Genomic DNA, 12,789 nt, shown 5'->3' with positions numbered 1-12,789 from the left:
GCCATTTCAATTTTCCTCTCCCTCCACATGTAGAAAACGGGAAAAAAGAAGATGGTTATCTATGACTATTAGAAATCATCTCAAATCTACAAATCATATTTTTAAAAGTTATTTTAAGAAATCCAAAACCCTTCTGTGAAAGTCAAGAGAGAAACAGATTATAAATTCAGTGACACTGCATTTTAGCTGTGCATGAACCCTACTGTCACTGACCAAAGTGAAATTTTGCATAGTCAAAATCATCCTTCAAAATCCTTTCATAAAGTTATAATAATTATAAACATATGCACACTTAATGATAGAACCCCCAAATATAGAAACAAAAGTCAACAGAATTGAAGAAAGAAATAGGTTGTTAGAAATAAGAACTAGAGATTTCAATATCCCATTTAAATAACAGACAGAATGACCAACTAGATCAGTAAGGAAAAGAGGACTATAAACCAACTGGATATAGCAGATGTGCACAGAATATTCCATGCAACAACAGCAGAATGCACATTCTTTTCAAGTGCATGCAGGACATTTTCCAGAACAGGCCATATGTTTGGCCACAAAACGTCTGTCAATAAATTTTAAAATACATAAATTATACAAAGTATATTCTCCAACCACAATGGAATGAAACTAGAAATAACAACAGAAGGAAAACTGGAAAGTTCACAAATTTGTGGAAATTAAGTAATGCACTCTTAAGCAAGCTTGTGGGTCAAAGAAGAAACCAAAAGAAATATTAGTAACAGAGATGAATGAAAAAAATACAATATGTATAAAAATGTATGGAATTCAGCAAAAACAATTTTCAGAGGGAAATGCATAGTTATAAATGTCTACATTTTTAAAAAAAGGAAAGATCATAGATCAATAACCTAATGTTAAAGCTTATAAAACAAAAAAATAAAATTAAACTTAAGACCAAAGACGAAAATAATAAAGATTAGAGCAGAAACAAATGAAATAAAGAATAAAAAAAACAATAAAGAAAATAAATTAAAACCAAATTTGGTATTTTGAAAAAATCAACAAAATTGACAAACCCTTGGCTAGACTAAAAAAAAAAAAAGAGTCTTAAATAACCAAATCAGAAATGAAAGTGAAGACATTACTACCAACCTTACAAAAATAAAGATTATAAGAGAATTTTATAAATGATTACATGCCAGCTAATTAGTAGAAACATGGATGAAATGGACAAATTCCTAGAAACTGACTGGAGAAGAAATAAAAATCTCAAGACCTATTAAAAAGTCAAGAAATTGAATCAGTAATCAAAAGCCTCCCAACAAAGAAAAACCCAGTACTAGATGTCTTTGTTAGTGAATTCTACCAAACATCTCAAGAAGAATCACATCAGTCCTTCTTGAATTCTTCTAAAAATAAAGAAGAACGGAACCGTACTCTGAGACCAGCATTACCCGAAGTCAGGAAAAGACATCACACACAAAAAGGAAACTACAGGCCAATTTCTCTTATAATCTAGATGTAAAAATCTTCAACAAAATATTAGCAAATGAAATCCAACAATATGATATAAGGACTACACACCATGACCATATGAGATTTGCCCCAGGACTATAAAAGTAGCTTAACATGTGAAAATGAATCAAAATGATATACTGTGTTAATAAGATAAAGGGGGGAATGGAATGTTCTCAGTTGATGCAGAAAAAGCATTTGAAAAAAAATCATACATACTTTCATAATTAAAACACACATACAAACCCACAGCAATAGAAGGTAACTTCCCTATCTGATAAAGAATATTTATGAAAAATCCACAACTAATATCACTCTTAGTTTGATAACTGAAAGCTGAACTCTTATCCTTGAGATCTGGAATAAGGATGACTGCTTCCAATACTTATATTCAACATTGTACTATAAGTTTTAGCTAGAGCCAGTTAGGAGAGAGAGAGAAAGAAAAAAGAAAAGTCATCCATCATATTGGGCAGGAAGCAATAGAACTATCACTATCATAGGATGATAGTGATAGTTTTTTTTTTTTTTTTTTTGGTACGGGGGATTGAACCCAGGGACTTGTGCTTGCAAGGCAAACACTCCACCAACTGAGCTATATCCCCAGCCCAAAAATAACTATTAAGCTAATAAATGCATCCAGTAAAATTGCAGGATACAAGATCAACACATAACACCTACATTAACAATAAATAATCTGAAAGTGAAATTAAGAAAACAATTCCTTTTATCCTGAATGATGAAATTTGAAATCTTTTACTTTAAGTTGAGGAACAAGACCAGTAAGACCACTGCTGTTACTTCCAATTAATACAATAAACAATAAATTAATTGGGAATAAATTTAATCAAAGTAACACAAGAATTCTCATTAAAAACTACAAAATATTTCTGAAAGAAATGGAAATGGAAAAAAATCTGTATTTATGGATTGAGGCTTTGTATCATTAAGATGGCAATACTACTTAAAACAACTTACATAGTCAACATAATCCTATCAAATTCAAAGGTGGCTTTTTTAAAACAGAAATGGAAAAGTTCATATGGAAATGCAAAGGATTCCAAAATAGCCAAAAATTATTTGGGGAAAAGTTGGGCAAAGTTGATGGATTCATACTTTACAATTTCAAAATTTAGTAACAAGGCCAGGCATGGTGGTACATGCCTGAAATCTCAGTGACACTGGAGGCTGAGGCAGGAGGATTGTAAATTTGAAGACAGCCTCAGCAACTTAGCAAGACCTTGTTTCAAAATAAAAAATAATATAAAGGACTGGGGATGTAGCTCAGTGGTAAAGCGCCCCTGGGTTCAATCTCCAGAACAACAACAACAACAAAAATTTAGTAATATAACATTGTCGTATTTGCATAAGGATAGATATATAGACCAATGGAACAAAATTAAGATTCCATATGGAATATATAAGTTCATTTATATGAAAAGATAATATCATTAATCATTCGGGAAATAAAAATCAGAACCACAATGAGATATCACTTCACAACCACTAGAATGGCTATAGGAAATGGCTGTAGGGAGAGAAAAAGAGAGAGAGAGAGAGAGAAAGAAAGGGAGAGAGAGAAAAGAAAATAAGTGCTGGTGAGGATGTGAAAAAATGGAGACACATTGCTGGTGGTAATGCAAAATTGTACCACTGCTATGGAAAAATAATTTGTAGTTCATCAAAAGTTACACACAAATTTACCACATGACCCAGCAATTACACTACTATAAACATATCCAAAAGACTTGAAAAAGATATTTGAACAAATACTTGTACATAAATGTTCAAAGAAGCTGGGCATGGTGGCGCATGCCTATAATCCCAGATGAGGTTGAGGCAGGAGAATCACAAGTTCAAAATCAGCTTCAGCAACTTAGTGAGACTCTGTCTCAAAATAAAAAATATTTTTTAAAGGGCTGAGGTGTGGCTCAGTGGTTAAGCACCCTTGGGTTCAATTCCTGGTACTAAAAAATAAATAAATAGATAAATAAATAAATATAAATATTCAAAGCATTATTTATAATAGCTAGAAAGAGGAAATAACACAAATATCCAGCACTGTGCCAATGGATAAACAAATTTCTCTATTCATACAATGAAATAGCATTTAGCCATGAAAATAAATGAAGTGCTGATATATTTCACAAAGGGGATGAATCTCAAAACCTTATTCCAGAAGAACAAAATCATGAGTATCTCAACAGATGCTGAGAAAGCATTTGACAAATGCTTTAATCCTTCCATGATTAAAAAATAAAACTCTCCAAAAATAAAGAAATGTAAAGAACATTTCTCCATATATGACAAGCCCAAAGCTAATATCAAACTGAATGATGAAATTTGAAATCTTTTACTTTAAGTTGAGGAACAAGACCAGTAAGACCACTGTTGTTACTTCCAATTAATACAGAGCAAAAGAAAGAAACAAAAGCCATACAAATAAGAAGTGAATTTGTCTCTGTGTACTGATAACATGATCTTAAATATAGAAAACTCTAAAAAAATCCACCAAAAAGGAGAAGGAGGATATTAACAAGGAGGAGAAAAGAATCCTCACATACACACACAAAACCTCTCTAAGCTTTGCTGAAAGATTCAGTAAAATTACAGACACAAAATCAGCATACAAAAATCGGTAGCATTTCCATATACTGACAATGATCTATTTGAAAAAACAAATTAAGGAAATAATTCCATTTACTTGGGAGTAAATTTAACCAAGAAGGTGAATCATCTGTATACTGAAAACTATGAGACAATGATGAGAGTAGCATGCCCAGAAATTCCACACAACTGTCTTTTGCTTGTTTGGATGGAACAGCCCAGTGAGTCCCTCTCTTCCAGCTTACAACCACCTTCCAGTCTCCTTTCCAGTTGCAAGTTTCAGGACCATCTTCTCACATCCTGCAGGATCAGCCGACATTTTTTTTTTTTTTTTTTTTTTTTTTTTTTTTTGTAGATAGCTCCTTATTGCCAACAAACTGTGGCCTCCCAGATTCGTCAGAGTTGGAGACTACCATCAACTGCCTGTTCAATTTGCGTATGTGGGCCTTCTACACCTATTTCTCTCTAGGCTATTATTTCAACTGTGACAATGTGACTCTGGAGGGTATAGGCCACTCCTTTGACAAGCTGGCTGAGGGAAGCGTAAGAGATCTGTTTGGGCTGGGGAGATAGCTCCGTTGGTACAGTGCTTGACTCTCATGCACAAAGCTCTGGGTTCAATCCCCAGCACTGCAAACAAACAAACAAACAAAAAAACCCTCTGATCATCTCTTGAAAGACACAAAGCCAGTGCAGTGACCATGCCCTTTCCTAGGATGTGCAAAAAGCCTGCTCAAGGTGGGTGGAGTAAAACAGATGGATGGAGTAAAACCCTGGACATCATGGAAGTTCCCATGGCCCTCGAGAAGAACCTGCCAAGTGGATCTGCATGCCTGGGATTCTGCCCACATGGATCCCCATCTCTGTGACTTGCTGGAGAACAACTTCCCAAGTAAGGATATGAAACTCATCAAGAGGCTGTGGCTCCCAGACCTCATTGAAAGTTCATCCTTAAGCACAATTAAGAGCTCCAGAGCCCAGTGACCTTCTTCATCTCCCAATATCAGGGCTTTTGCCTAAGCCTCTCTCCTCTGGCTTTTTTAATCACTCTGGAGCCCTCTCCAAGTCTTGAACCCAATGAAACTAAAAATTTTTGCAGAAGAAACAAAACAAACTAATGAAAGAAACTGAAGATGACACAAGTAAATAGAAAGATATCCTATGTTCATGGATTGAAAGAATAAATATTGTTAAAATGTCCATATTATCCAAAGCAATCCATAAGTTAAATGTAAATCTATCAAAATTCTCATGGCATTTTTCACAGAAATAGAAAAAACAATCCTATATGGAACCACAAAAGACACTGAATAGTCTTGAGAAAGTAGAACAAAGTTAGAGACATCACAATACCTAGTTTCAAAGTACAGGGTACAAAGTTTCAGATAGAAAAAATCTTTAAGCAATTTATTGTACAATGTGTTGACCATAGTTAATAATAATATATAGTATATCTTGAAGTTGCCGAGAGTAGATTACAAATGTTCTCATACTGGGTTCAATCCCAAGTGACACAAAAATAAGCAAATATTCTCACCATGAAGAAATATGAGGTAATGAATATATTAATTAGCCTGATTTACTCATTCCACTGTGTACACAGGTGTCATAACAGCACAGTGTACCTCAAAAACATGTATAATGATTACTTGTTGGTTAAAAATGAAATTTAAAAAGAAACTTTCAGATTTTTTAAAAAACCCAATATTATGCTAAGTGAAAGAAGTCAGACACAAAAAAAGCCACATATTGAATGTGACACTGTAAGTAAGCACATTGCTTTTGTGTTGGTTTGATACAATTCTTCAGAGAATTTAAGGAAGAATCAACCCCATATGTATCCACGGAATATTTCCAAGGGTATGTATTGGTGATGCTTGGTGTTTTCAGCACCTCCAATATTAAGATAAGGGTATCAGTTATCTTTTTCCCTCTCCCTGCCTTGTAGAGCTGCTTTAAATCTGAATTCCTGTGATCTCCCCAGACTGCTCTTCCAGATGTTGTATGTATAATCTTCCACATCTGGTCCATCTTGCTTAAATAACCCAATGATGACATGCCTCCATAAAGCTTGAATCTTCCTTTCTATTCATTCTTACCATTAATAAATTAGTGATCCAGTAGAAACCTGCAAGTAATCCATTTTTTGTTAGAAAAAAAAAAGACTTCTTGGAAGTGGAAATAAAAGTCCACGTGACTTTATATTTAGGGTAATGTTTAAAAATCACAATGTAAAAAACACACACCTCAAACCTCGGTGAAATGCTCTTTATAACAATTCTCCTATAGAAGGGCAGATAAGTGGAAATGAAGCAAACAGTAAAATATTACCTGTACAATTCAGGTAGTGTACATGTGTACAGGTGTTCACTATACAAGTCTATCAATTGTCTCTATATGTATCCTTTTTATATTGAAATGCTGGGAAAACCTCTGTGGTATAATAGATTGCACAGCATCTGATCCTCAACTTCAAATAACTTTATTCTTTCTGAGCCCTGTATTTAAAGACATCAATGAAAGTTGACTTTACTTTATTCTAAGGTTATTAGATTCTATCTCTTCAGGACTGCAAACGACTAAATCATTTAGGAGCTTTCAAGCACAAATGTTCAGTTGCCCGTTTCTTAACCTTAAAGCAAGTATAATTTTTATCTGAAAAAATAAGAGCATAAAATGACCATTCTTGGTGAACCTTGAAGACATCATGCTAAGTGATAGAAACCAGTCACAAAAAGACACTGTATGATTTCACTCATCTGAGGTGCCTAGAGTAAGTCACAGAGAAAAAAAGTGGAACTATGGTTGCCAGGGGTTGAAAGCAGAGTGGAACAGAGTTATCATGTAACAGATGCAGAGTTCCAGTTTGGGAAGATGAACAAGTTCTGGTGGTGACAGTTGTACAGCAATGTGAAAGTACTGAAAACCACTGAACTGCACACTTAAAATTGCTTAAAACAATAAAGTTTATGTTATGTATATTTGCCACGATGAAAAACAATTTCTAAAAAGCAAGAAAAAGTTACCCTCCTTTAGAAACTGACTATATCTTGTTATACTTTTAGAAAATTGCCTGGTTATTGAGGTGTTTCTGTCTAACCTTTTCCTGCATTTCACAGGAGGAAAACCTTCCTTCCATAGAACAGTTGGTCCATCAGATAGAAGACGAGGAAATAAACCTGAATGAGAGCCCCAGGAAATACCTCAAGAGAGTTTTCCAGGAAACCGTCTACAAAAACCTGGTGGAAAGAAGCATCCTCGACTATCTACACTATAATCATTATCATCTGCCCATGTACGCGTGGCCCGGCATCATTTAGTTGTGGCCAGGGCCTCTGCCTTATTATATCCATACATTTAGTTCTCAGAAGTGCTCTGTAGAAATAGAAAAGCTCCCCGACGCCTGGCTTGATCACTAAGCGCGCCATCCTGGCTTCCCCGATTGATTTACGCCTCACTTATGCCTGTAGTTTTCTCTTCCTCCAGTAGGTGGCGCACGGCTGTGTGTCTATTCTGGGGCAGGGATGCTTTACCAATTAATACCAGACATGTTCCTGTGAGAATAATCCATTTTAGCAATGAAGTGAGATCATACTGTGTAAAACTCGTTCTTACCTTGGGTGTGATTCTGTTTGATTTCCTGGAAAGTTCTGAGGTCAATTTATTTCTTAGCATATTTATCTGGTAATAAGTATAGGTGATTAAAAAAGAAAAGCACGTGGCCAGAATGAAAAATAGTAACCGGACGATGAGAAATTAAATCTGCAGCCCAACATCAGAAGGAATAATTGGTTAGGAAAGTTTTCATGACCTTTGAAACAAGGAGGTTACTATCATATTCCCAGTATTTTTAAATTCATATTGCAGATTATGAGCATAAAGACACAGGAAAACTGGAAGATCCAGGGACTCACTCACAGGTTTTAGATTATAAAATTGTAGTGGGAAATTAATCTAGTTCACTTATTTTCACCCTAAACAACAGTTCAGCACTGTTGTTTTGCTGGGGAGTATGGGCAGGGGCTTCCCTGTTACCTGTCACCTATAATGTGGATGAAAAGAAACCCTCTCTTTTACAAAATAAAGCAAATTGATTGCCAACTAGAAAACATAGGGATTCAGGAATTGGGAAACAACACATAAGATTGTTTTCATTTATTTGAGACTCTTTTAGTATAGTGAGACACATTTTTTTGACCAACATCAAGGCTTAAAATCGGGTTCCATGAACACCATTCCAGTTTTTGTTCATCTTTTGTATTTCTGTTAACATTTAGCAAAAATTGGCATACTTTCAAGGATTATCCTTTTTTATTAGGAAAAGTTAGTTTTCATTAAGAATTATGCACACATTATGCAATTCTCTACTGCAAACCACTTAATTATTTTGAAAACTGATACTTCTCAAAAAAACAAAATTGTTCCAGAACACTGGAATCTGATTTTTTTTAAGGCAAGCAAAAGCAAGCAATAAATGCCATTAATTCCTTCACATGTAAATTTTACACAAATGCATGGGTCATTTTGGGGGAGGACCCAGCATTGGCCATATGGTACAAACTGTGTAACTTGAATGGGAAACAATTGCTCCTGGTTCACTCCTCAGAATTGAGAACCAACACACGTGGAACCATATTTCAGGGACTGGAGAATGAGTCAGCTGAGGCAACTCTCCTCCCTGGTTTCTTTCCCCTGAGAGGACCTGGGTCAAACTCATCAGCAAATGGAGCAAGTTTCTGTGACAGGCCCTGGGATGCTGGGATGAAGATTAACAGAACAACTTCAGTTAGAGGATCAACAGTTATAACTTCTGTGACCAACTATTACCATGATAAAGCCTCTAGTTGCATATAAATGACCCCAAATGACAATGTCAACCTTAGTACCAAATCATGCATAAATTTGATAACAGTTTTCCTCTGCTGCTTTTTGGAAAGAATCTCCAAACACATCATGACATATTTGAAAATATCTAAAACATACTTTAGCCTACTAAGTGTTCTGAAGGACGTAATCTGAATATTTGTCCCTTTCTTAGAAAGTAATTTCCTGAATCTAGGAAATTTAGCATATATGTGAAATAATTTCCTGAATCTAATGTGTAGACCTAAGAGCTTTACCACTGAAGAACAAGTTTCCTAAGTATAAAAGAAGAATTAAGAATCATTGGACATTGCTTGGAGCTGATTATTTTAAGGGCAGAATAAAGCGATGATAAAGCCTGACAAATGAAAGGGCTTCCAAAAGACCAATGTTTGGACTTCTCTGGGTGTGCATAGGACATAAATTCTGTAGAGGCAGATGAACACTTGAAGTCACTGTGTGTTTCAGCGTCTGCTGTTGAGCTGGGAATATCTTAGGTTCTCCACCTGAGTTTGGAATTTTGCATTTTAAGCAAAGAATATTGCCAAGAAAATAGCAAAGTTAATTTTCCAAAGTCATATCCTCTCACATCACATACCCTATCCAATGCCTCTAATGACCTGACAGATGTCAGTTTTCAACAGTGTAGCCACCTCCTTTCCAAAAATGGGTCCTTCTGGCTTTATTAGACTAAAATAACACAAGGAGGCAAAGAAAAAATAAAAGAAGTGAGAGGGGAAAGGAAACATTGCGTGGGGTATTAAAAAATCCGATCAATATTTACCCTTTGTGTGTGCGTGTGTGTGTGTGTTAGAACGCATGGAGTGAGCCAGTGTTAGCCAAGAAACAGGGAGAGGAGCTGGAAAGTCGCTGTGTGAGAGGAGCTGTTGATTGTTTTCTGGTTGAGAGAAGAAGTGATGATAAGGCTGGGATAAAGTACAAGCCGGGAATGGGGCACGGAGCCCGGCAGCTGTATGCTAATGCTTCCAGAAACCAAGCCTCCGCGTCCCCCATTAAAGCAGGCGACCAGGAGGCCACACATCGCTGAACAAATAGGCTCTCTCTAGACAAATAAAATAACACACATTGGCCTGGGGGGGAGGAGGGGGGAGTAAAAGGGAGAAAGTGTGTGGGGGGGTAAGGTGGGGGAGAAGACTGAGAGGGAGAGGGAGGATGGAGGGGAAGAGAAAGAGAAGACAGAGAGATGAAGGGAGAAACAGAAGGGGCAGAGAAGAAACATGAGAAAAGAGGGCAAGACTTGGTAGAAAGAGGGAGAGGGACAGTCAGGGTAGGAAAGACTGGAAGTGAGGAAGAAAACAGGAAGAAAGACGAGTGGAAGAGATGGGAAGAGAGAGGAAGAGGGTGGGAGGGGTGGAACGGGATGGGGAGAAAGAGATGGGGAAAGAAAGAAGGGAAGAGACAGGGGGATGACAGAGAGACCAGAGGAGGTGAAAAAGAGAGAGGAAAGAGAGGATGGGATCGGACAGAGATGAGAAAAGAAGAGCGACAGAGAAGAAAAAAGGAAACGGTGATGCTGGAAGAAGGAACAAACACCCCAAACCCAAGGACAGGAACCCAGACCAGGGCAAAAAGTGCCCCTGATTGCGCCTCCAGAAGGTGGACGAATGATTGGGCCCGCCGCGGCCTTTCACACCTCTTGGTTCAAGATCCGAAACAGAACAGCGCAAAGCTCGCGACCTGTCACGTTACAGGTGGACACAGATTTCTTTTGAGTCCCACGTTCAATGTCATCTCAGTGGGGTCAGTGTTGTCCCGGGCAGCTCTCGATCAACTTCTCTGGTTATGACTGTCCCTCGTTCTCTGACTTTGCCTTTGCCCGCTTTTGCACTACCCTTCCGGTCGCCCGTCCCGCGCCCCTTCTATCCGACCCTCCTCCCTCCACAGCCTGGACAGTCCCACCCGAGGCAAAAACAAACAGCCCTAAGGGCACTTCAGGGAGCGTGCAGTGGCCCCGACGGCACACTCGGGAGCATAAAAGAGGCGGCCAGCCACCCCGTCGGGCCCCTGTCGAATAATGGGCGCACAGCAGATTGCCAGGGGGCACTTGAAATTCGAGGGGAGGGAAATACTTGAGCGCGGTCCCTCCCCGCGCCCGGCCGACGGCGCAGCCTCACGGATTCTCCCTTGTTCGCTCTTTCATGCACTCTCCTTTTGTGTGGAATTATTTGAACGGGAGGTTCCATGGCAGCTTTATGCTAATGTGCCAAACAAAGGCAACGGCCTGCGGGCGGGGGCCCCGGAAGGTGCCCAGAGGCCGGACCCGGCCGGGTGGGGCGGTCGGCGGGAGGGCTGCGCGTGTCTCTCGCGTGCCCCCGGGACTGACACAACAACCCCTCATTCCTGCAAACACAAAGCCTCTCCAGGTCTCGGGTCCGGCGCTCACCACTCGGGCGCGGGACCCTCCGGGACCAGGCGGCGGGCACTGGGGGCGGTAACGCACTGTTCCAGCAGGGTCATGGCTCCTGGAGACCAAGAGCTGTGCGTAGGGGGCTTCTGTGAAGTCAGGAGAGGAGTCTGCAGAGAATGGCGGTAGACACCCTAACAACTCCCCCCCTAGCGTCTTCAAACGCACTCCCTGCGTGGGGGTGAGACTGCTGTCCAGCCCGTCTTCTCCTGTGGGTTCAAGGGCTGCCTATACTACTCAACATCCCAAGGAACTAATTCCTCCGGCGAAATTTCCAGCATCCGCACTTATTTCCAAGATTAGCGCTTTCTAAAAACTCCCTGGAGCCTCAACTTAGACTCCCAGCAGAGCTGTGGGTCACAGTTTACCCTGGCTCGCGCCCCGACGGCAATCCGCACCACCGGACGGAGAGTTTGGAGGGCCAGCAGCCTCCAAGCTGAGGGTTCCTCAGCTGTCGGAGGAAGAACCCACACTGGGGTCTGCAAGGAATAAGCGAAGAGGCCCCAGGATTCTTCCCACGCCCTGGCCAGGACTCTGCAAGAAAGAGAGGAGTCGCCTCGAAAGAACCACCTGGGTGCCCTATGTTGGAACCTTCTACTCACCGACTCCTAGGAATCCCCCCTTGAGGCGGGCAAATCAATGCTCAGGGTTTTCCCCAACCGAACTCCCGCGCGGCCCTACTCGCTGTGCGCAAGGGCAGGCCGCAGGAGCCCAGTGTGGTGGCGCTTTGCTCTTCCTAGAGGAAGACAAATATCATGACCCGATGTCCCCATCCCTGCGGGCGCGAAGATTCTGAGAAAATCACGCAGAAGGCGGCGGAGATTCACGACTCGGTGCACTGCTGCACCTGCTTGAAGGTTGCTGGTGTGTGCGTGCGCGCGCACAGCCTAATTCTTCCTCAGTCCTGGTTTATGAAATTAGTTTCGTATAGTTGTACCTTTCAAGTTTCCATTTATTTTGACTTATCGTCTGAAAGCTGATTTCATTTCCGCTGGCAAGACTAGAAGCCACGAATAAAGAGAAAGAAACGAATCTATTGAATCTCAGTATCTCAATAGCGTTCAATAGATTTTCTTGACTAAATTCAGAGTCCAGTTTGGATTCCCTCAGGCAGAGAATTTATTTTGATTTTTTTATTGTGGTGGTGGTCCCCCCCCACACACACACCGTCTTTACAATTATGGCTGTTGTTATTTTTTAAGGATTCTCTAGGTGACTAACTCCCCCTGTTATCTGTTGAATGAAAGGAGTGTTACATATGCAAAACCAAACATCCCTCAGTTAAGTTGGGGATGGCCGGCGGAGCCCCCGTCCTATTATTCCACAACCCAGATGGGATTCGTGATTAGAAAATAAAATTGGCCAAAGCTGTCTCGGAATCCCTTCTCCACTTCTAATTTCATCAGCGGTATTAATCA

The 12,789-nt window shown here is 39.8% G+C and overlaps 1 protein-coding gene across 1 annotated transcript in view; it reads left to right on the top strand.

Annotated features, from left to right (window-relative positions):
* The window catches only part of CFAP61 (cilia and flagella associated protein 61), a 281,876-nt gene extending 274,174 nt beyond the window's left edge, over positions 1–7,702 (top strand). Inside the window, exon 27 of the mRNA XM_079124251.1 lies at positions 7,203–7,702. Within this exon, the coding sequence (XP_078980377.1) occupies positions 7,203–7,403 (201 nt within the window). The 3' untranslated portion in view covers positions 7,404–7,702. The remainder of the gene's footprint in view (positions 1–7,202) is intronic.
* Positions 7,703–12,789: the final 5,087 nt, after the last annotated feature.

The sequence above is a fragment of the Sciurus vulgaris genome, assembly GCF_902686455.1.
Source record: "Sciurus vulgaris genome assembly, chromosome: 2".
In the NCBI taxonomy this organism is placed as follows: domain Eukaryota; kingdom Metazoa; phylum Chordata; class Mammalia; order Rodentia; family Sciuridae; genus Sciurus; species Sciurus vulgaris.
Note: the sequence above shows the minus strand (reverse complement) of the source record. Positions and strands in the feature narration are given on the sequence as shown.